General features: G+C 41.2%; 3 protein-coding genes across 5 annotated transcripts in view; 1 reads left to right on the top strand and 2 right to left on the bottom strand.

The window, feature by feature from the left end:
- Positions 1-1,050: 1,050 nt before the first annotated feature.
- Positions 1,051-18,022, bottom strand: LOC136439829 (ADP-ribosylation factor-binding protein GGA1-like). Of its 3 annotated transcripts, XM_066435445.1 has the most exons (18): positions 17,903-18,022; positions 15,813-15,897; positions 15,067-15,142; positions 14,582-14,680; positions 14,028-14,151; positions 13,527-13,624; positions 12,178-12,396; positions 11,534-11,615; positions 9,945-9,992; positions 9,386-9,505; positions 8,979-9,170; positions 8,327-8,472; positions 7,456-7,841; positions 6,831-7,036; positions 6,058-6,227; positions 4,973-5,083; positions 3,507-3,625; positions 1,051-3,324 (listed from the first exon to the last, which is right to left on the bottom strand). In XM_066435445.1, exons 1-17 carry the CDS (start codon positions 18,015-18,017, stop codon positions 3,533-3,535), a joined length of 2,370 nt encoding a protein of 789 aa, XP_066291542.1. In that variant the 5' UTR covers positions 18,018-18,022; the 3' UTR covers positions 1,051-3,324; positions 3,507-3,532. The 3 variants fall into 3 exon arrangements, with proteins under 3 accessions (XP_066291542.1, XP_066291541.1, XP_066291544.1); XM_066435444.1 differs by having other exon boundaries at positions 1,051-3,625; XM_066435447.1 differs by lacking the exon at positions 9,945-9,992 and having other exon boundaries at positions 1,051-3,625.
- Positions 18,023-19,645: 1,623 nt separating this feature from the next.
- On the bottom strand, positions 19,646-21,851 carry LOC136441015 (uncharacterized). Its single transcript, XM_066437243.1, has 2 exons — positions 21,567-21,851; positions 19,646-21,247 (listed from the first exon to the last, which is right to left on the bottom strand). Exons 1-2 carry the CDS (start codon positions 21,723-21,725, stop codon positions 20,000-20,002), a joined length of 1,407 nt encoding a protein of 468 aa, XP_066293340.1. The 5' UTR covers positions 21,726-21,851; the 3' UTR covers positions 19,646-19,999.
- Positions 21,852-24,657: 2,806 nt separating this feature from the next.
- Positions 24,658-27,613, top strand: part of LOC136439818 (cholesterol transporter ABCA5-like) — a 45,363-nt gene continuing 42,407 nt past the window's right edge. Inside the window, exon 1 of the mRNA XM_066435432.1 lies at positions 24,658-25,089. Coding sequence (XP_066291529.1) covers positions 25,006-25,089 — 84 coding nt within the window. The 5' untranslated portion in view covers positions 24,658-25,005. The remainder of the gene's footprint in view (positions 25,090-27,613) is intronic.

Raw genomic sequence — 27,613 nt, 5'->3', positions numbered from 1 at the left:
CTATAGAGACTAACTATAGCAGGTGGGTTCATATCAGAACAATCTAAATTCAGATTAAAGCTTTAAATTTTCAAATTCTTTGGGAGTCAGCAACTTAAAACTATGCCAGTGACGTAAGACGGGATGCAATTTTACCCAGTTGCTTGAGTAACTATTTTTGGCATATCTTATTACCTGGATGTGTGACCTTCATTAATGTAATTTACATGTAAAACTTGGGGTGGATACCGGTTTGCTGGACCTGATTCAGACCTTTATAACATCCAAGAACCGAGTCCAAAAAACCTGAAAGCCAAAAACCGAGTCCAAAAAAACCTGAACAAAGTACAAATATATTTTTCTATTTTGTTTGATAAAAAGCGTTTTGAGTCTTCCCTGTGACAAAAAGGCATTTGAAATAAGTGCAACATTCAAATATCAAATACTGGTTTTTCTTGAAAGTCTCCTCACCAAGAAACTTTTATAGCCGTGCATGTCAGTATTATTCTCTATGCTTAATATTGGTCTAATAAAACAAAACATCAACTGGACAGGTCCAGGTTCAGGTCCGGACCTGAACCTAAATCTCTGGACCTAAACTTGGACTTGGACCTTATTAAGCCAAACCGGTATCCACCCCTATGTAAAACTATATTCCTCATGGGGGAAAGATAGTACAGTAAATCTTGAAACCTTTGCGGTGGTTTTAATGTTGTAGCGTCCTCTCCACCACGATTTTCATGAAAATGTCTCCCTTGTATGACTACCTCGGTACTACTGTATGACAGAATTGTTTCAACGGTGAAGTTTAAACACCCTGAAAACTTAGTTTTCCCTCCTACCTACCTACCTAGTCCATTGACCTCCGGGTCGTTGGGGGGACAAGGTAGCAGTTGTTACACAAATAAGACTACCGCAAAATAAAACCACTGCAAAAGTAAATCAATTTACAGTTTACTGTGGATGTGGGGCCTCATGTTCCCAGAATCTGAGCTGATAGCACAGCAAGATTTCAATATTTACACCTCTTTTACTTCAGTGACGAGCAAATGATGAAGCAGAAGCTCAGTATTCAATTTATATATAATATACTCTTATTCCCCAAAACCGCATACTCAGAGACATCCTTGTGTTAATTTTATCGTAAATTCTTGCCATTTTTGAGTATCCTTACATACAGGGAAATTATGTAGAATCAAACTACAGTGTTTTGTAAGGTTTGCCATGTGTTTGTTTCCAGTTATGACATTGGCATTTATCCCATTACAAGTTGAAACATTTTCCCTATTGAACTGTCAATAGCCTCTCATATGATGGCCTCAAGGTACTTACATAATAACAACAGAGATCTGATTGATAAACTCAATTTCAGATTTATAAACAGAACAATAGACAGGAGAATTGGAAAAAGTCCTTTTTATACTTAGCTGTATACATATTTATTTGTATAACAACAAAATCGAGCGACAACGTCTTCTTGTATGATCAACAAAAAGCTGTACATCATTGCAGGAGATTTCTAGTCCTTCTGTATCAAATTTAAACTACAATTTCCAACACAAGTATTTGGACAGAGACAGCGGATTGCTTATTCCATGATAAGGACTGGAGTTGATCAGTTGAAAATTTGGGTAAGTCCAAATACTTGTGTTGGAAATTGTAATTTTACTTAATCAATAGTAAGCATTCAGGCTCAAATGGAGCACATAATGAAGCGCACTAAAGCAGCCTTCAGATTAAATTTGTCCATTTCTGTACCCTTTTCAGAGAGTGGCGTGTTCCACCTGAGCCAGTTTGTAACTTTGTATTAGTGGAACAAACCATTCTTGAAGGGGATGCATCAAATTTGAAGGCGTAGACTAGCATAAGCAGCATGTTACAGATTATTGTACATATATGATTGCAAAAGCCCCATAGTGTTGACTCCTGTGACAATGGTCTAACAGTAACAATGATGAGATTTGGGGTAATTTTATTTAAACTGACACTACGAACCCATCCTTTTCTTCTGTTGTACAGTGCGGGCTAACATCCAGCCCATGGAGTTATGCACGAAGCTTTCATGATGCAAAAGTAAAAAGTACATTTGTCAACTTCTATCATATAATGAAAATATGTACAACATACATAAACTGATACAACTTAATTCTATTTGGCAGATTTAACGTACTTTATCAACATCATTTTACCAAATCAACCTAGTCCTTTTAAGGATCTCCCTTCGATTCTCTTGATATATTGCTTGAAATAAACCATTTTCTTTGCCATTTTCCACTATTCTTTAACTTCTAATGCATATAATTTACTTGATATTCAAAGATCTAATCAATTATGACATATCTAGATTAATTCAATTGAATCTAACATATCACCAGTGATTCACCTATAAAACGCACAAAAATGGATAATCACTTGAGCTATTCCTTCTGCATAATAGTTCAATACACTGTTGTATGTCAAGTAACTGAATTCTTCTGATTTCTCTTTACACCTACTGAATTTACAAATACAGTTGAAGACATTACAGCCTGGAACATGGTTCCAATACTGTAACACTGTAATTCAATGTAACAGGTATCATGGGCCAGTAATGTATTCCTCATTCTAATTGGTCATTTCATGCTAGCACCTCACCAATATCTTCTTGATGATTGGTCAATTTAAAGTTTAACGGTTACCATAACTCATTGATGTGTCCTTTATTCTGATTGGTCAACTGCAGAATGACATTTCATAAAAGACCTCAACACCATTTTATTTGGTATAATGAAAGAAAATGTTGGCCTTACATGTATGTTTGAGTTTTAGCCTCTTCTTATACATTGTACACAGTTCCCAGTTGCAGAAAAAGAATATCACCAATAGATATAATAAACTAGAAGAAATAACTGCAGCTGAGTTATCTCTGGATTTTGCATGTTACTCACTTGACAATTAAGTGCAAATATTTCTGAAGTTGGCTGGAATTTGAATACATCATTACAGTTTTGCTACTAAGTTCACATTCGTCCTCTTACTGGTCCTGCTCTTTCTGCTATCAGTACTCGAAAACGAAGAAATTGAACTGGGATGCCAAAAGTAATGCATGTTGAGGCAATGGTTGACTGTGAAGCCCCCCACCCCCTTGATCATGACCACTAATTTGGGGTCTATGTTTTTAAGTGCATGACACCATAGGTACATACAGTATTGCATGTTGAGTGCATCAGGTAAAGTGGAATGAAGACTACAGTACTATGATGCCACATCTCTTGAAAAAATGCCACACTTCTCTACAGTAAGGCCTGATAATGTACATCCTGCATCTTCGCCCAGACATCAGTTTGGACAGCAACAGCTAACTAAGGGCGACTTTAGACCTACGATTATATACAGTTGTGCGACTGGCTGTCGTCACGACGTCGCCGGCGACGGCATTTTTTGGCCGTCTAAATCCTGTGATACTTCCAGACCGTGTGTCTAAAGAGAACCGTCGCCCACGACAATGATCGCACGACTGCATAATCGTAGGTCTAAAGTCGCCCTAATTCTCCCAGAGCTACAGAGGTTGCCGTCACAAGTTGGGGAAGTTGGACACCTCTCCCACCGCCGTCCTCTGCTGTTCATTGCACATGTAGCTAAGTTTGTACTTTAACCGTACCGGCACCTGGGGAAAAAAAAAGATCCACATAGTTCAGACTGACATATGCATTCAATTGAAAGTACATGTAGCACTTGTACTGATGCTTTACTTCACCATCTTTCACACTGTTACTCTCTAAAGCCCCTGTCACTAGTATTGTGTACCAGTACTGTACCGATATAAATTTACACCAAGTACGTGCTTATTTTATGACTGATCTCCTGATCTCATGGCCTCATGCAACACCAAACGCGACCACCTTGGAACAGCGTAACAAATATGCAACAGATCATTCAGGCAGGCAGGGAGTTTTGATAGCAAGGCCAAGGGAGTTTGGCGGTAGGAAACCTAGCTATTTATGTTCTTTGAATAAAGACACTGACAAGTTGAAAACAGTTCATTTATATTTCTGTCATTATTGAAGAAGTTCAGAAAAACACATGTTAATTTTTGAAATTATTCAGATACAGGTACAGGTCCGGTACCTGTACCTAAACCTCCGTACCGGTACCGGTACCTGTACCTGTACCTGATGTTACGTTTAGGTACGCAGCACCTGTCACACATTCAGGACCTTTCTACGACTTTGCTCCCGACCACTCCCCAACCAAGGTCGGCGCTGGGTTGGGAGTAGCCTGGAATCCATCCTATTCTAGCTCCAGTTTCTCTATCATTCAAGCAGAATACGACTCTCCTGACTTTGATTTTTTTTTCTCTGGCGTACACGACTTTAAGAGACTAGTAGGCAACCTTGCCGACCAACTCCCAACCACAGATGACCTTGCTCATGACTAACTCCCAACCACAGATGACCTTGCTCATGACTAACTCCCAACCACAGATGACCTTGCTCATGACTAACTCCCAACCACAGATGACCTTGCTCATGACTAACTCCCAACCACAGATGACCTTGCTCATGACTAACTCCCAACCACAGATGACCTTGCTCATGACTAACTCCCAACCACAGATGACCTTGCTCATGACTAACTCCCAACCACAGATGACCTTGCTCATGACTAACTCCCAACCACAGATGACCTTGCTCATGACTAACTCCCAACCACAGATGACCTTGCTCATGACTAACTCCCAACCACAGATGACCTTGCTCATGACTAACTCCCAACCACAGATGACCTTGCTCATGACTAACTCCCAACCACAGACGACCTTGCTCATGACTAACTCCCAACCACAGATGACCTTGCTCACGACCAACTCCCAACCACAGATGACCTTGCTCATGACTAACTCCCAACCATGGTCTGTAGAAGGCTGACAGGCCATGGTTGGTTATGTGTGAGTAAGGGTTTAAGTACATGTGTATTCAAAATGTTTTCTTCAGTTTGCAAATCTTTGTTGTACCTTATTTGGGTTTGCCAGCAGCATGACTTGTGTAATGGCAGCCTGTGGCAAGATGGGGTTGTAGCCTGGCAGGTCCGTGGCTGACGGAGGCTGCAGTTTCACACGCATCACCTGCACAAACAACATGTTACAGCTGAAACACCTGCACAAGGATCTCGAGGAGGGTTGAAATGGGTAAAATACTTCAAGAAGATAACCAAAAAACTAAACTAGCACAAGAAAGTAGGCATAAATTTGTTAGCCCGAAGAAAACTATATGTATCTTTCCTCTACTAACTTGTATGTCAGAGCAATATGGCAATGTTGTTAAGACAGTTTTCATACATACATACCTTACCCTTCCAATGCTAGAAAGATACTGTAAATCTTAAAACTTTAGCAGTGGTTTTATTTTCAAGGTGACCTCTCCACCACGAATTCAAGACACAGTGCATATATGTCTCCCTTGTATATGTATCTGTATCTGTATAGCCGGTTTAACCACCCTTCAGCGTAACACACCAGCTTCGCAGGCACGCGGCGCGGCAGCAGCTGGTTGTATTACACTGAACGGCCTGTCACAACTAACTTTTGCAGATCTGATTGCAATCGTTTTTTTGAAGCTATTTAGTGAAGGTGTTCCTACAGCATCTGATGACAACGTGTTCCGTTCTACTATGGTTCTCGGGAAATACAAATTTTTGAACACATCAATCCTTGGTTGATAACTCTGGTACTTAAAGGCATGACAGTCACTATTTCTTGTCCTTTTCTGGGCTGGTATTAGATAATTATCAGTCGGTACATCCACAAGTTTATTAGTCATTTTGTACATCATGCAAAGCCTGGATATTTTTCTTCTGTCTTCAAGTGACTTCCACTGTAGATCTGTTTTCATTCTAGTGACACTAGCACCTCTGTCATAGTTGTTCGTGCAGAACCTGGCAGCTTGGTTCTGCACCCTTTCCAATTTATCCTGGATGACTACTCTACTACAGACTTGTTTCAACTGCAGTTTCAAAACACTACAAAATCCTTCTGTCTCAGAGTTCAACATGCAGTACCAAAAATTATCAACAGATGGCAGGTATGTAAGGTCTGGGTACCTTTGGCACAGCGGCTTGAAATACTATACTCTGGATCCGTTCGGTAGCATTGCTTGTGATGGACACCACCATGACGTGGACGTCAGGCCGACCGGGGGCGGTGTCACGGGCAAAATGTAAGACAATCTGCATGTTGTCCTTCTGGCAGATGGTCAAGGGGCCTACACTTCCTGTAAAATGGAACAAAGGGATAAAGCTTTCTTAATCTAGACTTGTGAACAACATTCTTTGCTAAGGAGACACAATGTAGAAAGATGTTCAGAAATAGAGTCTGGATGTTAAGAAAATAGAGTCTGGATGTCTCAAGAACGTTTCCATTATCTAAGCCGCAAGAACTTGGCAAGGACGTTACATTTTCACTGGTGTTGAGTGGCATGTGGGTTAGGAGGATAACTCAAAAACTCTTTAATAGATTTTTTTCTCATTTTGGGTTGGCGTCAGGAAGGGCATCCAGCCGTAAAAACTCTTGCTACAAAAAAGAATTGCACTTGATGAGGAGTTCTGGGGCTCCCCCATCCATGTGCAAGCACGTCCAACTCCCATACGATGGGGAACAAAAGATGTAAAATTGGAGAGAGAGAGAGACAGACAGAGAGAATGAGAGAGAGATTTTAGGATGATGAGTAAGTAATGTTGTTAGAAAGGTATTACAAATTTCAGCCATCCATCCAGCAGCTGACTGTCAAACTGCATATTACATGTCAATCTTGTAAAGCCAACTATGCTACTTTGGAAGATGTTTCTGATACATCACTAGGTTCCACAAAACTCACCAGGCTGGACTGCCTCTATGGGAACAAACACGTCCTGCAGTGACTGGACTTCTGCAGTAGCAGGTGAGGCAGGCTGGGGAGGGGGGGCACCAGCACCTGCCACCTGGGGGGTGGGGACAGGGGCGGCTGCCTCACCCCCTGGGGCTGGGGAACCGGGTTGCTGCCTCTGGGCAAGAAGCTGGTTCAAACTCTGCCTAGGCGGCTCACTGAAACAAAGGAAGTTGAAAACAGAACTGTAAAAAAAGTAGAGTTAAGTATTTGTGCTACATATACTTCAGGTTTGCTATGATAATCTAGCGATAACGGGGTCTTTATAGATATGAATTGGTATTGAATTTTTCTTTTTATTTGAGTTGAATGTTTGATAGTTGCGTGCATATTTGTTATAAATAGAGATAACGCTAGCGACCCCCCAAAATACCCCTCCCAATAAACGTTATGGCGACCCTGTGACGTCACAATTCAAGATGGCGACCACCACACATGCCAACGGATCCAACAAAGGTTTTGCTACGCAAACCTGTAATGAAACACCAATCCTCTAAAAAGGATTTTTTAGAACGATACACTTCTTACTTCCATATTAATATGTCCATGACAATAGGTTTAAGGACTACAGTCCTACCTAACAGGCTGAGTTGCTGGCACAGAAGGCTTGAGGCCTTGTTCTTGCAAGCTCTTTCCCAGGACATCCAAGTCTGAGAAGGCCCCTTGGACAACAGGTGGCTTCTCCTGAGCTTGACCCTGACCCTGACCTTGTGCCTGACCTTGTACGCCCAGATCTCCCAGCAGACCTGTGGAACTCTGAGGCTGGACAGTGGGAACAGTGTTCATCATGGCAGTGGGCGTGGCAGTTGCCATGGGTGTGGCAGTTGCCATGGGCATAGCCATAGTGTTCTGTTGGAAAACACCACTCGGTGCAGCAGCGAAGTGAGGCTGGGCCCCCATCGGTGCCATCATGGTTGTAGGTTGAGCCCCAGGCATGGACATGGGAACGTTGGATGGGGCGGCCTTGGGGAAAGAAAACAGAATATCTTATTTTACAACGATCCCCTTTACAAAAAACGTAACATGCTATGACATAACAGATTAAATGGATAGGAATTGTTGGATGAAGAAGGTTAGACATCCAGGTAAACAATATCTACAACTGGATACAAAACGGAGATTACTTCCATACATTTCGAGTGATATCCATAACTCTTTTTCAGCGTGACAAGAATGAATGAGTTGCGTCATTCAAAGGTTGCTGAACAAGAGTGATGGATGTCAATCAACACATCCAGGAGTACTCTCTGTATCAGTACTATATTAACCCAGTTGTAAAGATTCAATTTTATTCCTCTTACTCTCTGTGTCTTATCCAGATGTAGAGATGGAATTGTCTTAAAATGAAGAATATTCTTCATCCACCACTACGATAAAATGTATGCCAAAACCTCACGCAGTCTTTGATAGCTCTGTGATAGTTAATACATGAGAATTGGTCGACATACCTGTGCAAATGCAGAGTAGTTTGATAGAGGTGCTACAGGGTGTGGCTGCATGCCTACAGCTGGTCCAGCTATGAAAGGTATCCCACCTACAAGGGGCTGAACTGGTGCACCTGTTTGAGCTGAGGCAGGTGCAGCTTCGCCAAGTCCTTCAGGTGGAAAGAGTAAAATTGTAACATGCTAAGCTTCTTCATGATTGTACTATAGTATGATATGTCATTTAACATGTATCTGTATCTGTACATGTATCTATATAGCCGGTACAACCGCCCTTCGGCGTAACACACCAGCTTTACAGGCACGCGGCGTGGCAGCAGCTGGTTATATTACACCAAACAATCTATTATGTCTAACCTTCGCATATCTAACTGCATGCGTTGTTTAAAGCTGTCTATTGAGGATGCTTCTACGGTACTTGGTGCCAATGAGTTTTACTCTACGATTGTTCTAGGAAAATACAAATTTTTGTACATGTACCAGTATCTTTACATGTTTTACATGTAACAAATAAATTATGTGTATACTTCAAAGTACACTGGAACAAAATTGCATGCTCTACATTCCCTCAAGTTACGATGCATTTACCGGTAACTTCACAATGAAATTTGAACATGAACAAATTTTTAAAGAGTTCAATATTTTCAATATTCCTTACCTAGATTTTGAAGTTCGCTGCTGAGAAGGTCTGCTGTTGTTGGAGGCTGTTGTGGTGCTGCAGGGGTTGGTCCACTAACCGTGGGAGGGGCGGGTAGGACAGGGGGCAGGGATGATGCAGTAGTGGTAGCTGTGGGTGACCTGGGTCCCCCTGCATCCAACATGAGCAAGTCCGCCAATCCAGTCTGCTGTTCTGTGGGATACATTTTATAGATAGAGAAGAGTGACTATCACAAATTCAACTATTTCTAGGCAATCTAAAAAGGAATAGCTTAAAACTAAAACTGAATTGCGATTAATAGTATCCATATTTACAAAAAGTAACAGCAATGAGTGACATCTACATTGAGGAGAATGTGACAATAAGGACAACAAAATAATATTTCTGTTAGTTTAGGTTAATCGAACCTGTTTGTTTTCCGTCCCCACTGGTGCCATCTTCTGCCGTGCCATTTCTAACGCCCTCTACCAGACGTTGGTAGGACTGCATCACCCTCATCAGGTCATCATTAGCTCTCAAGATATCAGCTGGAACAAAGACAACAATTTCAATGATTATAGGGCTTGGAAACGAAAGGCAATACATGGTCACAAATACAAAATTAAGTTAGTTCTTCTGCTTGTATAAACTCGTAAAGGAAAGCACTGTAAATTTCACTAGACAACATTATCCTATATCTAAAAGCAAGGAAATATTATATACTGTAAAAGCAGAAATGTTCGCAGGGATTTAATTTCGCGGTAGGGAGAAAATGGAGTGTTTGCAGTGGTTCTGAGTTCGCATTTGAAACAATAGTAGCGCTACAGTCACACAATCGAACATCTTTCTGCGAACCGCAAACATAAAACCACCGCAAACATTTCGGCAGTTAATTTACAGTAATTTATGCATATAGGTGCCCCCCTCCCCACTAGACTAATGTAGATAATCTCTTTTCCTCAAATGTGAACAAGCAATAGACAGAACCTAGTGCAGTTGATGATGATGCTGAGCCCTCCTCCTTTGCCTTTGCATCTAGACAAATGGAGAAATCATATGTACACAAAGCCAACCTCTAAAAACTAGACGCCACATGCAAAAATAACAAAAAAAGAAAAATGCAACTGCAACAAAATGGTAAGTACATGTATGACATATTTATCAATGTAGAAGTCAGCATGACACTTTTAAGAGGCAAAGCGGTAAATACTTTATGCCATACATAGAAAAAGGTGCTGATTTCAAAACACAGATAGTTGTGCTAAAAGCGCTACAAAATACAATAGAGACTTGCTTGAGAAGTATTATGCTCCCTTTAATTAGACAGATAATAAAAGAAGATCTTTATTGACACAACAAAAGCACAGCGACTTTCGTAAGGGCTTCTAGAGTCAATTCCATGTCACCGAGAGGGTTTTCAGGTAATATTGTTAGTGAGTTCAAACAATTTTAGATAAAAGACTATTCCAGTCAAAATAGTTCTAAATTGTTCAAACAATCAAGAATGAAATTTTGAATATGTTTGAACTTATCTATATATGTTGGAACTATTTGGAAAGTAATTGCACAAATATCTCTTTATTTAGAAAAATTTTCAAACATCTATGTGATTGTTTCACTGTTGGAACATGTTGGAACAATTTGCATCATTTTTCAAATGGTAGATTTAGGTTATTGCCCCCATAAAAGTAGGTGCTAATCGCACTCTATTGTCTGCCTCTGTATATTTTTAGATTTCACGTATGGACTTTTGTTTTGAGGTGTCTATGCATGGCACCCAGGCCTAATCCCCTATACTTTGAAGGGATGTGTGAATTACCCTGTTCCCATCCCACTGACCCAGTTATACCATGTTGTTATAATGTTGGAACATGTAGGAACAAATGATCAACCTATTTTCCAACAGTTTCGAAAATAAAACAAATAATATGTGCGATGCTAGAAATTTGTCTAACATGTTGGAACACAGCAGAAACTATTTAGAACATCAAATGAATGTTGGAAATTGTTCTAAACAGTAACTTATCTCCCTTAGATTGTTACAAAGGTTTTGCAAAAGTTAGAACAAAAGGCAACAAACACCCTCTCGGTAATGTGGAATTGACTCTACATAGTACATACATACAAACCAATAAGTGCATACAAATGAGTTTGGTTACACACAATCATATGGGATAGAGCAACATATCGAAATATCACATGTGATATACTTATACATTGCTTGTTCTGATGTCCAAACATTCTTTGATGACATCATGTATATACCTATCTGTACACAGTAGGGATTATCACCTCCTAGTATGTAATTGAATCTATCGACAGAACGGAGCGCATTGAATTCATTTGAACAAGCGGAGATAAAGGTGAATAGCTTTGAGCGTTTATCCTCATATATTTGTATCTTGAACAATCCATGATTAAGTGACGTTCATCTTCAATCTCATTTGGGCAGAATGGACAAAACCTTTGATCACGGGAAATTTTACGATACCTTCCAGCTTCAATGTTCAATTTATGGCTACATATTCTTATCTTTGTAATTGAATAATATAAACGTGGAGGAAATTCTTACTTACCAATACCATCATCACCCTCAGGAGTGTCACTTGCGAGTCTGAATAAATTTGGTCGCATCTTCTCACACTGGGCATAAAGTTCCTGTTTCATACAGATACATGATGTTAGAACATTGCTCATTTCAATCAATAAAATGAAGAAACGACTAAAGATTGATCGCTTGGATTTGTCAGAAGCAGTCAGATGCCAATGTTCAAACTGAAATGAATATCTGATTCAGTGGCTTATAACATTTTCCACCCATTCTAAAAGACCAAGGAGGTTTCATAAAACCTCATTGAAAAGACTAACTTCGGATACTTACAGGGTGCTTTTGAGGAAAATAATTGCTAGGGGGGCATTGCAAGGGGGTGGAGCAACCAAGCGGGGATATGGTATAGAAGGGGTGGTCCCCCCCTTCCACAGTGTGGAGTTAAAGAGAGTTTTAAGTTAAAAAGGGACATTCTAATGCTTTCTGAGGAAGGAAATTACTGCCAGACAGGTCAACATTAAAGACTGTGGCCTCTTGTGACCTAGAAATATCCTTGGTCAATCAGAATTTTATACTTGTAATAGGATTTGCTCCCCAGGGCAAGGGGGGCATGGTGGGAGCATGGGGGCGCAGCGCCCCTGTAACCCTCTTTAGAAAAAGCCTTGATCATACCTTCATGACTTCCTTCTCCGAAATCGAAGCCTCGTTAGGTTTGTAGTGAGCCAGCATCTCGTTCAGCAGCCGGACGTTGTTGTTAACCTCCTCCAGCTGGTTCATGCGGCGCGAGACCCTCTCCATCCTGTCAGAGTCTTCCTTCACCATGTTCTTAATCAGCCTGTTGGCCGCCTGCAGGTCCTCCGGGTGTTTACTCTTCAACAGTCTGTCCAAGAGCTGCAACATTGCAGAATGTCAATCATAGTCACTAGGGGACCTGATTCAGACCTTTATAACATCCAAGAACCGAGTCCAAAAAACCTGAAAGCCAAAAACCTGAGTCCAAAAAAATCTGAACATGTACTAACAAAGTACAAATATATTTTTCTATTTTGTTTGATAAAAAGTGTTTTGAGTCTCGCCTCTGACAAAAAAGGCATTTAAAATAAGTGCAACATTCAATTATCAAAGACTGGTTTGTCTTGAAAGTCTTCTCACCAAGAAACTTTTGTAGTCGTGAGTGTCAGTATTAATTCTCTATGCTTGATACTGGTCTAATAAAACAAAACATCAACTGGACAGGATCAGGTCCAGGTCCGGATCTGAACCTAAATCTCTGGACCTAAACTTGGACTTGGACCTAATTAAGCCGAACCGGTATCCACCCCTAATAGTCACTATGACATTTAGTATCCTGACAATATGCCAAGCCCTGTACATCAGGCCATTCATACTATAGCATATGCAAGGTTTGTTTCACATACTGTAAATGCATTTAGTTTGCGGGGATAAATTTTCGCAGTTAAGAGAAAATGTAGTGTTTGCGGTGGTTTTGAGTTCGCATTTGAAACAATAGTAGAGATACAGTCACATAATGGAATGGCTTTTCGAATAAGCTCTAAGTTTGAGGTAAATAGTTTAACGTGAAAACTGCGAACATAAAACCACTGTTGGCATTTTTGCACTACAGTATACTGACTAAAGAATATGCCAAGCCTTGTGCATCGGGTCATTTATAGCATAAGAATAGAAAGATTTGTTTTACATAACTGGAAAACCACCTTATGGCATAACAAACCAGTTTTGTAAAGTAAGGACAAGGGGTGGATACCCGTTTGGCTTAATAAGGTCCAAGTCCAAGTTTAGGTCCAGAGATTTAGGTTCAGGTCCTTACCTGAACCTGGACCTTATCCTGTCCAGTTGATGTTTTGTTTTATTAGAACAATATTAAGCATAGAGAAATAACACTGACACGCACGACTGTAAAAGATTCTTGGTGAGAAGACTTTCAAGATAAACCAGTGTTTGATGTGTGGTGGGGTTTTAAATGTGCTCAATGTGTGATGCTGTAAAAAGTGCAGAACTACCTTCGCTTTGTCTTCATCCTCAAAGAGTGTATTTCTTGGCCGAGGGGGAGGGGGTGGCTCATAGACATCTTCAACTTGTGGGTCTTCTGTCACAATACCTAGAAGAAACAAACAAATGGAATTAATGTTTCTTAAGGCCACACCAATTTAATTTCTTGGTTAACGGATTTTTAATTTCCAAAAGAAAAAATGTCGAAATTTTTTTTTTTTCTGAATTTTTTTTTGGAAAATAAAATCCATTAACCAAGAAATTAAATTGGTGTGGCCTAAGAGTAATTGTTAAAAATCACATCACTAGAAATTCACTAGGAGGAATTTTTCATGCAGGGTTGGGTGCAAAGATGAGCTCAAAGCAGAGAGTACATAAAGAAATAAACAAACGACTCTTTTTATATTCATAAACAAAATGATAGCTTCTCCTGAACAGAAGACAGTGGTAAGACCAAGGACTTGTGATTTTGTCAAAAATGTGAAGATAAAAAGGATCATCTAAAAGCTTACCTTGTTTCTTAAGCATCATGTAGGCATCGTGAACCTTGGTCTCGTGAGGAAGACCTTTACTCCAGCTGAACAGTAGCTCAATGACACGTGTCTTCACCTTGGGTTTTGTCTTAGATCCAAGGTACTGTGAATAATTATAATAATAGATAGGACGGATAATGAGATACAGGAAAGTCAGTGAGCTTATCTTGTTGAAAATGTAAGAACATTATTCAGCTACATTGTATATGTCTTATAATCTCTACTGTATAGCAGGTATAACCAAAACACTACAATTTGTAAGAGTTGGCAAGAGACAGCCTATTGGTACAATGTAGATACATACTAGCAGGACCTGGTGTAGTCCAGTTGTCAGAAACCATGCCTCTGCCTTAAGTTTGGGTTTCGAATCCCAACTGTTGTCGCTTACCCAACATACACGCTACTGGGAGGCGTAGCTCTTCGATGAGCTAAGCTGAATCAACATTTCTTTTCTTTTTTTTACACTCCCAGTGGGAAATGTGACGATGACCTAAATCAATAATTTGGTTCTATTACATTTTGTACAGTCTTACCTTAGGAGAAACCAGTTTAATCATCTCATTCAGGAAGCGAAACTTGCCGATTTCTTGATGAAATCGACGGCCACAGTTCTTCACACAAGCCTCTAGTACCTGCAGTAAAGATGTGAAAAGCAAAATTGTCAAGGACATGTAACTAAGTAAAAACCTTTCAGTTTATTCAGATCTCTATTGTCAAAGACACTTCTTTTTCTAAAAGCCAGTCACTTTTTACAGTTTACATACAGTCTACAAAGATTAACAAATAATAAACACACTTATGTTAAAAAACAACATGGGCAACTGATTAGCCATTTTTGTGAGAAAATCTAACATTTAAGTAGTAAAAAACAGTTCAAGATAAACTATACAAAAGTAATGCATTTCAGGTGACATAAGAATATGGTGCCTTCAGCAGGACTTACGAGACTGATTGCAAGGTATAAACCACAGAGATGACAGTACAGATTTTACAGTAAAGCAGTCAGACTGTTACTAACCGAGAGAGCTTGCATGGCCTCCATTTCCTGAGGTGACTGGATTTTGTGGGAAATCAGCCTAGTGGCAATCTGTGGCCTGTAGGTAAGGAGTACATTGTATGGTGACAGAACTTGAAATACTGGGTGCCTAGGAACTTAATTTGTGCACCCCAAATTGGAGCTGTGCATCTATTTCTTTAGCCTGAAAGTCATCCTGTTTAGTTCCAGGCTCTACCTTCACCAAAGGTAATGACTCTGAAGCTAGAGTCTGGAATTATAACTAGAATGACACTCAGGCTACTAATTTTTGACTGTGGGGGCACCTAGATTGTAGAAGGTCATGTACGTAAAGGTTTTAAAGGTACTTTTGTACACTAGTATATAGCATATTTTAGTGTCAAAAAAAGCAATAAAAACTTTGTTGCACTACCTTTTTTCAGTTAAGTTAAATCACATTTTGCTGACTTCCTACTTTATCATTTGCTATATATCATATGCAACAATTTTTTTTCTGTGCACCTATTCCCAAAAATGAATTTCATGAGCTGATAATATGGTGGGATACATCATACAGATTATTCTTCCATGATTCATGTAGAATATGTTCATGTCATATAAAACGTACAAAAAATCATCTACATTTATCTTCTCTATTGATAACAATTTCTTACATTATGCCTTGACGTCTAGATGTATTAAACAACTGAATGCAAGTTGTAAGTTCTAATATATAGATTATTAAAGGTTTATATGAAGAGATGACATACCCTTCTAGCTCCTTGTTGACCTGGTCACAGAAGCCCATGATGTACTCCCAGTCTTCCTGTCGGTTAGCAGGACTGGTCGCTTTGTCTACAGAACAAATCAATACAACTGTTAGTGTTACATCATATTGCAAGGAAATTAAGGCGGAGGGTGTACAACCTAGGGGGCATCCGCACCAGGCATGGAAGACTTATGTGGAACTAGTGCTGCATACCAGTACTGTGTACCGGTACTGTGCCGTAAAAATTGATTAGGTACAGGTCCAAAATACCGGATCATGAAGTACCGGTACTGTACCGATATAAATTTACACCAAGTTTGTGCTTATTTCGTGACTGATCTCCTGACTTCATGGCCTCGTGCAACACCAAACGTGACCAAAGTGATACCTTGGAACAGCATAACTAATATGCAGCAGATCATTCAGGCAGGCCGGAAGTTTTGATAGCAAGGCAAAGGGAGTTTGGCGGTAGGAAACCTAGTTATGTTCTTTGAATAAAGATACTGACAAGTTGAAAACAGTTTATTGGTGTTTCTGTCATGATTGAAGAAGTTCAGAAGAACACAATTAATTTTTCGAATTGTTCAGGTACAGGTACAGGTCCAGACCTGTACCTAAACCTCTGTACCAGTACCTGATGTTACGTTTAGGTACGCAGCACTATGTGGAATGCTATGCTGCCCCTACTGCTGCTGAATAGCTATGGGACTGGTGCGGTGAGGTTACATCATACATTGAAGAGGCAGGCTGTCAGAATCTTGGAAAATATAGATTCAAGTTTCATTAAGAAATCAATTATACGTTAGTTCACAGTTTGAAGTGCACATGTGCAGAGTGATGCATTGTGAGTAATACTGTAGATTCATTTATTTTTGAGAGGGCTTAATTTTGAGGTAGCAGGGGAAAGGAGGTTTTCCTGTTGTTTTAAGATTGTGGTTGAAACATTGTCGTAGTACAGAAATACATGTAATACAATTTTTGGAAACAACTATCTGCAGTGTCATGAAAAATGCAGAAATAAAACATCTAAAGATTTACAGTAAGTCAAAGTTGAAGACAGGGGCCTTCAACTTTTACATATCACCAACAATGCATGAAACTGCACATGTGCACTTCAAACTGTGAACTACCTTATTGCATTTGCATATACAGTATACTTTAAAGCTCTGTCTTGTCACAATGCTAAACTCCATGCACATTATTGCTTGACATTCCCGTTTTTTCTGACTGATAATCATCTATGGGGGAAAAAATAAATGCTATCTGCTTATTGGTTCAAACAGAAAACCTACCAGGCCAAAAGGACTCTTCTTTATCCTTAAAAGACTTAATTCAAAATTAATGTCTAGCTTTCTTTCTATATATGACAGGAAGTCAACAAAAAAAGTCACAAATCCGTTTTGGTTAAACCAATCAATTTGAACTGATCTATTTACAGCTAATATAAGGATCCCTGTTTTGGGTTAGTCCAAACATCATTGTCTGACACTGACTAGTACGGATTCAGTCTGAGCAAACCTCCTTGGTCTGAGTCACATGACAGGCATGAAGGGTGCCCTTACAAGGCAAACAGATTATCATGTTGTGCGGGTGCATCTTTTATGCACAGACAACAGACACAATCTTTAAGAGCCAACAAAAATTATCAAAGTCGAGGTACATGTAAAATTATGATTTTAACGGAAAATATAGACAACATTCATGTAGTGCAAACATGATTTTCTTTTGGCGTGTAGCCAACTAAACCGTTCGCCAATAAATACTAGTACACTGTACTGTTGGGCGCGTTTAGAAGCATTCCAATCATACTCTCTTCAATTATAAATGGATGCATGTGAAAGCAGCTACACAAAATGTTGACATGTATGTCATATTCAACAAATTTGGTTCCGGAAGTAACACGTTTTATAAATCGCCTCAACACATAAAAAAGGCGATCGCTAGTCCAAATAAGTCGAGATTTCTCTGCTTTCTGTCGACATTTTTACCCCCAAAATGAGCTTCACGTGATCTATAGACATGTCTCTAAATTTTACATGTTTTTTTGGTCGTTATTCAACTTGTAGAGTCGCAAGAAAAACGAGAACTTACTAAGCCAAGTCTCGAGAGTTTCCCCATCGTCGGACGCCGCCATCTTGGATCCCCGTGCATTGTGGGAGATCCTGGAGGGGCGGTGCCACCTGGCGAGGGGAGCGGCGCTTTTCATGCCCTGATTACCGAGAAGATGTCGCGGTGTGGTCATCCCGTTTTTTATATAAAGCCACACTAGTACTGGTTTGTACAATAAACAAATAACAACTTTATTGCACAACAATTGTACAAGGTACAAAGTATGGCATCCAATGGTAACGTTAGGCTACACCAAGTAATTTTATGGATGACGTCCACGCGCGCATTGATTTTGGTCTGTTCCCAGAAAAAAAACCCAAGAAATTCCGCTTCCTGTAACTATGACCAAAGAGTTCCTTTTTGATATAATATGTTTCTGCAGGCCTGCAAAATCAATGGGATATGGAAAGAAACAGGACAGGGCAACAACTGCTGTTCAACTTCAACTGACTTATATTCAAATCATTATTGCTGTTTTCATGATGAATAAAAGAATTGCTAGTTGTTACACTGTGTTCTCTCATTCAATCTGTGTCCTAACATGTGTCGTCGACTATTATATTTCAAATCTAGGCATCTTGTTTCTTTCGGCCCTTCTTGTTTTGTTTTTTCGCGCTCTCGCATTGGATTTAGGGTCTCCAAAGGACGTCATCCATAAAAATTACTTGGTCTAGCCTTACATAAATAAAGTTCTATTAGGCTACTCGATCTATCTAGTATAATATGGTGTAGCAGTATGGGATGACAATGGGATTTTACAATCATTGGATGAGTTTCTAACGTCTAGACATTCTTTAATATATTTTCCAATGTATACCATGCAGGGGTTGTCACATGTCATTATGTACTTAAATTTGCTATTCAAGTCCATTGAGATAAATCCTGGTAAATACGACGATAGCATTGAGTATAGTGAATTACGTATATCAAAATATTTGGGACATACAATCAAAAAGTAATATTCGTCTTCAATTAGCTCTGGACAAAATGGACAAACCCTCTAGTCGATAGGAAGTTTTCCCGTTTCTATACTTAATTTATGACAAAAAAATAATGAATATCCCTGTTAAAGCTTGAAGAAAAACAAAGTTTCTGGTCATACAGAATTCAAAATACGCTAGATTGCAAAAGATATCGGAATTTACTTTTTCAGCAGAAAAGGGTAAAAAAACAACCTTCGAGTTTGCAAGTTTTCAAATAAGGCCACAGCAAGTAAATTTTATGGATGACATCCTCCGCAGACTCCAAAATTAATGAGATAGGGCGAAAAAAGACAAGGCGGGTAAAAAAAAAACAAGATTCCTATATATTCAAATTTTCAGATCATGAATCTTGTTAAACAAGACTTGCGGCAACAAAATATGATATCAAGACCAACAGGTCTTTTGTTCCTGTATTCAGCCAATGACGTTTCATATATAATAAAAGACCACCTTGATTCAACAGTAAACATGTCATACCATCATGGGCATTCATATGCAATGGAACACCTGGGCAGCAACTATATTCAACTGGGTATTCATATGGAACACTGTGTCAGCACATGCCATCAAATGCGAGCAATTGAGCCTCAACGTTGCTGGATCATGTCAAGCAATTGCACAACACAGAGCCTTTGTCGGACATCGGAGGGCAATGAAATTTCGATTTTGTTAGTAGTTCACTTCATTCAAGAACAGCACATCGGATTACACGTTTTTGATGATAATGTGTGTGTTTTGTGTGTTTTGGTGAGAGATGATAAAACCGGTACCGAAGAAACGCATACGTATATAACAAGTGTTTCTAACCGAGATTTTCTGGTACGTATCTACAACGTTCAGAAGCAGATGTTGTATCTTTATTTGATGGTCTGTCGATATTCAAATGGCACGACAGAAAATGTCAAATATCATAGTTCAATAAAGGCAAACCTCATGAGTTGTCGTGGGGTCAGAGTCTTGGCAATTCATAAGACTGTCATCTTCAGAAACGAGCCGTCATCGCTCTCTGTCATCGGAAGTGTTAACGTTATTAAACAAGACGCACATTGTACCCGTCCCCCAAGCCGATCTGTACCGTTACATGTAAAACTTGTGACTAAGCGATCTGCATCATGCAGCTGTAGGCAACCGAGCCCACCACTAACGCTCCAACCACGACCATCGCGACTTCAGGGCTAGGGTGCAGACTCAGGTCAGTGTCGTTCTCCAGTAGCACACTGGCATTCTTAGTGACCGCATCCGGGTTCTTGATATCGCTATTTGCAGAGTGTGCGATGTTGACGGAACAGTCCGTTTCGGGCGTCAACTCGCTCATCTCGGCGGCAGGGGCGTTGGAAGCTGAGGTCTCATCAGGTGGCACCATGTCCATCTCAGCGGCCGCATCCATGGTCTTGACGTCGCTGTTTTCTGTGCGTTCGATGTTGATGGAAGCATCGATTTCGGGCGTCAACTCAGTCATCTTAGCGGCGTGAGTTGCATTGGAAGCTGAAGTCTCGTCAGGTGGCAACATGTCCATCTCAACTCCCACATCCGCGTTCTTGACGTCACTGTTTTCTGCGCGTGTGATGTTGTTGGAATAGTCCGTTTCGGGCGTCAACTCGGTCATCTCAGTGGCGGCGTGAGTTGCGTTGGAAGCTGAGATCTCATCAGGTGGCACCATGTCCTTGGGTCGATCAAGCTTGTCGTCTCCTGTTGAGGCGACTGGCACTTTAGTGTGGCGATGGCGACCCTCATCAATATTTGTTGTTGCCATGTCGGAGATGACCTTATATGGCACGCGAGTATTGTTCCAGTGGTTAACGTTATCATCCGTCGTCAACACCGAATCCAAGGCGCCATCTCGCTCGTCGTCCTTCCAACCTGATCGCACCTTCGTCACCGGGTTCCTCAGCCCATTCTCGCGGTGGGGAACATCAGTGTACACGCCAACACGCTGCCGCGTGCGAACTCTAGCGTTGTGCGCGTGGTTCTCACCAGATGGGATAAAGTCCCACGCCTCGAAGCCATTTTCTTGGACGGTGGATATCCGTGTGTGAGGGCGATCGGCATTCACGGGCATCTCATCAAGGAGATGCCTTTCCAGCCACTTGAAAAGGGACGTCTCCATCTCGCCATCGAGTATGGCCTCACGGTGAACACCTCGGAGGACATCCTTAAAGAGGTCGGTCGGGGTCATGCTGTCGGGAAGGGGATGAGCTTGAGTGTTGTCTTCAGCGAATACTAGCTGCACGCGAACCCTCTCGCTGAGGTTGTGGCGGGGGGTCCCGATGGGACCGTAGTCATCTCCCCAGGCTCTGTACGGAAGGTTGGCAGCCTGCTCTACCGCGATAGTCACGACGACCGTCTGAAAGAAAAGCATCCGTTTTTATTGTAAAACAGTATGGACTTTGTGTTTGCCCACATGTTGGCCTTAAGATTCAGGACTTGTATGGTGATCCATAATCATATGATCAGGACTACATAAGTTTCTACTAGATAGCATCCGAACTATCGGATCGATTATTTTGTATCAGAATATTACGCTAACTAGTAGGATCCGGAAAGCAGCCAATCTAAACTAGCCTCGTCTGACTTGTACGAAACGTTACAGTTAAAACGTCAACTAAACATTTGCCTATTTCTAAAAGATGGTTTGGGATAAAGTGATGAGGTAGAAAACTCACCGTCGTCATCGCCCAAAGAAACATCACCGTGATGACGGTAGACTTGAACATCCCTAACCGCCGTCGTCCATCGGACTTGTCAAAGGCCGTAAAGGCGGGGGCTGTCGCAACGGGAGACCGCCTGTTTCTGTGGCGACCGCGCCGTGCGCGTCTCGACATATTTGTCTCAAGTTTGAGCTAAGGGCAACGTAATGAACGTATACGTCTAGCAGCTCAATATTACACGTCTGTCTCTTAGAACAGACAGTCGTAACTGTAAACAAACCACAACGAACGCCGTTGCTAGTCTAGAACACAAGGAGTTTGAGGTTCCAGAACAACTTTTCCTGGAACCATGCAAGTTACGAGGAGGGCATGCGGAGGTATTAGAACGCTGTGTAACATTTGAAATGTTTCAAATATATATCTGCAAACGTTCGATAACTTACAAAAAGTTAGATCAGCATCAGGGAGCCCACGTTAGAGCACTTTGCTGATTTACCGTTAGAGGGCGCTTCAGCAAATCGGAGATAATCACCCTTGTTTCCGAGAGACCAGGAAGCTGTGACGTCAAAGCAAAAAGCTACGGCCGCGTGGCGCGTTGGATACACCCGATCCCTCGATCTCGGAAGTTAAGCAACGCGCGGTCCGGACAGTGCTTGGATGGGGGACCAACCAAGGACGTCCGGATTGCTGTAGCCTCACGAAGCTTTCCACGAAATCGTCTTCCGGGAGGGACGTAAAACGGGGGTCCCGTGCTCGAGGAGGTGCCTAGCGCCTCGAACACGTTAAACAGCCTCATTACCCTACACATTGGGTACCTGCCTGTGGCACTGGCTGCAAATACACCTGATATAAAAACTGTGGACAAGTTGGCAACACACACACAGACAGAAAAGCACACACACGCGCACAGGCAGGCACACAGAGAGACAGACACCACCCACACAAAAAAAATGGACATGTCCTTGGTGCTGAACAACACATACATACAGACACACGCAACAGAGAGAGTACCTATATGAATTACAATCCTTACTTTCTTAACCTTTCCAATACAAATTTACTTGTGACAGCAACATGCCAAACACTTGAATCCTATAGACAAGTCAACAGCACATCGGATTACACGTTGTTGATGATAATGGCACAGAAATTACACACTATATTACAAGTTTGGCATTAGGGCTGCACAGTTCCTGTAAGTTGGTGACGACAAGCAATCTTGTTACAGCTTGCATACACAATAATTGTACAATGCACTTGTACGGAGTGTTCACAATTCTTACATTTTCAAATGCCTTTTTATGGCATCTAGAACGTTTTTCCGATAGAACTGACTGTAGTTTGCGACAAATTGTTATATTTTCGGTATGTTGACCATTGCCGAAAGGTAAAAAAAAACAACTTTTTTTCAAAAGGCGAAAATTAATGAGCGCGCTGATGTCATCCATAAAATTTACTTGCTGTGGCATAACGTAACGTGCGGGAGCAGTTTATGTCCAGTTTGAGTCATGTCCACATGTCGCGGTGTATTATGCCAAAGCTTGTTCTCATGAGCAATAAAGAACGTCATAAGTATGATCCTTAGCCATCTCTCTCTTTTATACAAAACAATGAAAAAGCGAGTCAGCGACATAACAGAATAGACTCCTGAACCAGTAACAACAAGTTGCACGGATTCGTCGTGCATGACGTATTTCATATGTAACGTTAATTCGACACCGCGTACTTCATCATGTGTTTCTAACTTACCGATAGCTAGTATCTTTTAAAAGTAGCTGACGTTAATTTTTTTTTTTGATGTTCAGACTATCCATGGTGATTCGAGGTTTGAAACTCTTCCCTGTTTTAGGAAGGTTTGATACAACCTAGCGACCCCCTGACGGGTGGTTAATTTTTACACGGCAAAACATAATAGCCATGCGTTTATCACGTGAACGCCACGTGCCGCGCATGTCGTTGAAAGATTGTTTTCTTCCATCGCGTCAAGCAAGCGGCGGGTCAAACATAATGACTTAACTATCATTTGTCTGTAGACCACTATGGATAGTTACTGTGTATTTTTTCTGGTCTATGTTCTTCAAGCACAGCGCCAGAGGGCCTAGGGGGAAAAGACTGAGGTGGACGATAATGGGTTACCCTAGCACAATTTTACATCATATAAATACATGCTCGCACGGCGTTAAACAGGCGGAGAAAAACTTACAGACCATGCATTTTCTTTTTAGAAGAGAGCTGATATTTCTGCCCATGGGTTTAACATTTGGCTCTGTCCGCGCGGTTTTAAGATAAATACGTTTTGAATAAATTGGACGTTAACTGGTCACGTTACATTAGTTAAAAATCGCGAAAAATAATCATGAAAATGTGGTTGGATCGACCAAGGAGGTTCTATAAAACCTCCTTGGATCGACTCAGTGAAGCTTAATATAAAAATGTGACACCTGTTGCCTATTGATGTCTTTCCTGTGCCATCTCTATATTACATCCGAATGGGGCGCTCACGGCCACACCACACAATAGAACTGATATGCCATAAAAAAGATACAAGCAACAAAAATCCGACTCGTAGCTAGCTCCAACTATCGCTTTCAGTTTCACGCAGAATATTTTCATTGGGGTATACGGATGGATTCCAGGCCAACAAACTCCTCTTGTTGTGAGGAACTTTAGGTGGTGTATTTCCTTGTTTCGGGTTTCCCAGGTCTTCTTGTCACTTTTGCCCTACTTACGATGCCCTACTTAATAGGTTACCTATAAACCCATTAAAACTGAGTGGAAAGGTACTGGATGATAAAACACAAACACCGCGCGCTGCTTCGATGAATCATTTGCATATGGACCTAGCGGACGTTGAACTAATGACCTAGGCTTGGTCCATTTCAAAACATATTTAGGGGTGTGTTGGGTTTAATTAATCTTTTATATCAGATCACAAAAAGGTTTACGAATCAACTAAATGGATGCAACTTATTTCAAGTTCATATATTATTGGTATACATAGAGTTGTTTTGCAAGTTGTATGGTCTAATTACCTTTATTGTTACCACCATTTCATCCAGACTTACCTAATGTTACAATAGTTCGTTCTAGGGAAAGGACATATTGTTTTGCACGTCGCTTATCAAAAATGACTAAGATCCCCGTGATCTATCCATGTGTTTTAGTTGTGTTTGGGGGTGTGTCTGGCCAGCTAGTATTTATACCGGGTGGGTTCGGGAGGAGGTGACCAACTTGGACGGAGCCACTTGGACGCGAGCCTTGCTACCGGCCGCTCGCACGACTTCCGTGCAGCATATCCAGCATTTTATACGGTCATACAATAAGAAAGAATTTGCCCTAAGCTAGATTATTATTACGATTATACCTTGTTCAACCGGTCCTTTCAGTGTCGATATCTCCTAAGCGCGTATAGTCCATATCGAAGGGGCTAGCTAGTTTGAGGTCAACAGTCAAGATGGGGAATTTCAGCCAACAGCTGAAGGCTCTACTGAGGAGGAACTTCCTTCTGAAGCTGAGAGACAAGCAGGCGACGTTTCACGTAAGTATAGAACATTACTGTTATTGGCTCTAAATGCCGGTCAAGTCGAACCATATAACTTACTCTCAAGAAGGCTTTGATCTAAATTCTAAGGTCAACTCAGAACTTAAGCCTGACGAATCGCGCTCCTAGTGTCCAGCCGGTGTCCGTAACCGCCTTTTTAGCCTTTTTGGGGGTCAGTAACCTCCGACTGAGAGCTTGTGTAAATACAGGCTAACTCAGAACAACCAAGGAATTTTGAACACCAACACATAATTAGGCCAAGTCCTAACCCTAATACATGAGGGCCTGCATGGTGGGGTCCCGACTGTGAACGCTCTACGCTAAATTCGGAGGGCCTGCTACGTAATACGCTAAATTCAGAAAGCCTCCCTACGCTCTACGCTAAATCCAGAAAAGCCTCCCTACGCTCTACGCTAAATTCAGAAAGCCCCCCCTACTCTCTACGCTAAATTATGGAGTGGTCGGCAATGCTCTACGTAAAATTAAAACGGCCGATTACGCTCTACGTAAAAGGGGCATCTCATACATGTATATAATATTATAGCATTTGTCAATAAGCCTGTAAGCTCGGAATTTCAAGATCGTAGGTGCAGTGTCAAAGGAGAAGCCCCTGGTTTGTAAACAGTTCTGGTCTCGACATTGTCTCGATTTGCATGTTATCTTCAATCATCGGTCCTCAACCTTAACATTCATAAAAAATACAGCAATTTATCTACTTTACTTATCATATTATAGTCCCTTCAGTTAACTGAGTAACTGATTTCCAGGTGTATAAGCAATAGGTGTATATTGTGCTTCATACGTTTGTCGTCGCCATGAATAATGGTAATAAGGTTATGCGACGTAGTGAAACGACTGACCTACAGGTTATTATTATCAATGATAATGATAGTAAAACGACTGACCTACAGGACTAAGTAAAACGAACGACCTACAGGTCTGACATTAGTGATTGACCGACAGGTCTGATATTAGTGACCGACCGACAGGTCTGATATTAGTGACCGACCTACAGGTCTGATATTAGTGACCGACCTACAGGTCTGATATTAGTGACCGACCTACAGGTCTGATATTAGTGATCGACCTACAGGTCTGACATTAGTGATTGACCGACAGGTCTGATATTAGTGACCGACCGACAGGTCTGATATTAGTGATTGACCGACAGGCCTGATATTAGTGATCGACCGACAGGCCTGATATTAGTGGCCGACCTACAGGTCTGATATTAGTGATCGACCTACAGGTCTGATATTAGTGACCGACCGACAGGTCTGATATTAGTGACCGACCTACAGGTCTGATATTAGTGACCGACCTACAGGTCTGATATTAGTGACCGACCTACAGGTCTGATATTAGTGACCGACCTACAGGTCTGATATTAGTGACCGACCTACAGGTCTGATATTAGTGACCGACCTACAGGTCTGATATTAGTGACCGACCGACAGGCCTGATATTAGTGGCCGACCTACAGGTCTGATATTAGTGATCGACCTACAGGCCTGATATTAGTGGCCGACCTACAGGTCTGATATTAGTGATTGACCGACAGGCCTGATATTAGTGATCGACCTACAGGCCTGATATTAGTGGCCGACCTACAGGTCTGATATTAGTGATCGACCTACAGGCCTGATATTAGTGGCCGACCTACAGGTCTGATATTAGTGATCGACCTACAGGCCTGATATTAGTGGCCGACCTACAGGTCTGATATTAGTGATCGACCTACAGGTCTGATATTAGTGATCGACCTACAGGTCTGATATTAGTGATCGACCTACAGGTCTGATATTAGTGATCGACCTACAGGTCTGATATTAGTGATCGACCTACAGGTCTGATTTTAGTGATCGACCTACAGGTCTGATATTAGTGATCGACCTACAGGTCTGATTTTAGTGATCGACCTACAGGTCTGATTTTAGTGATCGACCGACAGGTCTGATATTAGTGATCCACCTACAGGTTATAACAAAACAACCTACAGGTCATCAGTATCTGATTTCAGTAAAAACTATCAGACTGCTGCATGGGCCCACATACTGGAGGGCCTGCATGCCCCTTTTACGTACTAGTAGAGCGTAATCGGCCGTTTTAATTTTACGTAGAGCGTTGCCGACCACTCCATAATGTAGCATAGAGCGTAGGGAGGCTTTTCTGAATTTAGCGTAGAGCGTAGGGAGGCTTTCTGAATTTAGCGTATTACGTAGCCGGCCCTCCGAATTTAGCGTACAGGGTTGTCGGGACCCCCCCCCCCCCCCATGCAGGCCCTCATACTGGCCAGCTCTTTGGCTTCAGATCCGACAATACTAGTATGCCACCCCTTTCCCTAGAGGGTAGCAAGCCTCTCTTAGAGTCTTACTGTTTTAGAAATTAAAGTAAAAAGTGAATTTAGACAGCCAAAATCATCAGGATGGGCTTAGATGTAATATTAAATTGTTTTCGAGCAGCAATCAAAATTTAACATAACCGTCACTCCTATTATCAAGTTTTTAGGGCTTGGATTGTT

The sequence above is a fragment of the Branchiostoma lanceolatum genome, chromosome 8 (genome assembly GCF_035083965.1).
Source record: "Branchiostoma lanceolatum isolate klBraLanc5 chromosome 8, klBraLanc5.hap2, whole genome shotgun sequence".
Classification (NCBI taxonomy): Eukaryota; Metazoa; Chordata; class Leptocardii; order Amphioxiformes; family Branchiostomatidae; genus Branchiostoma; species Branchiostoma lanceolatum.
The sequence above is the reverse complement of the archived record's forward strand: the minus strand, read 5'-3'. Positions and strand labels throughout refer to the sequence as shown.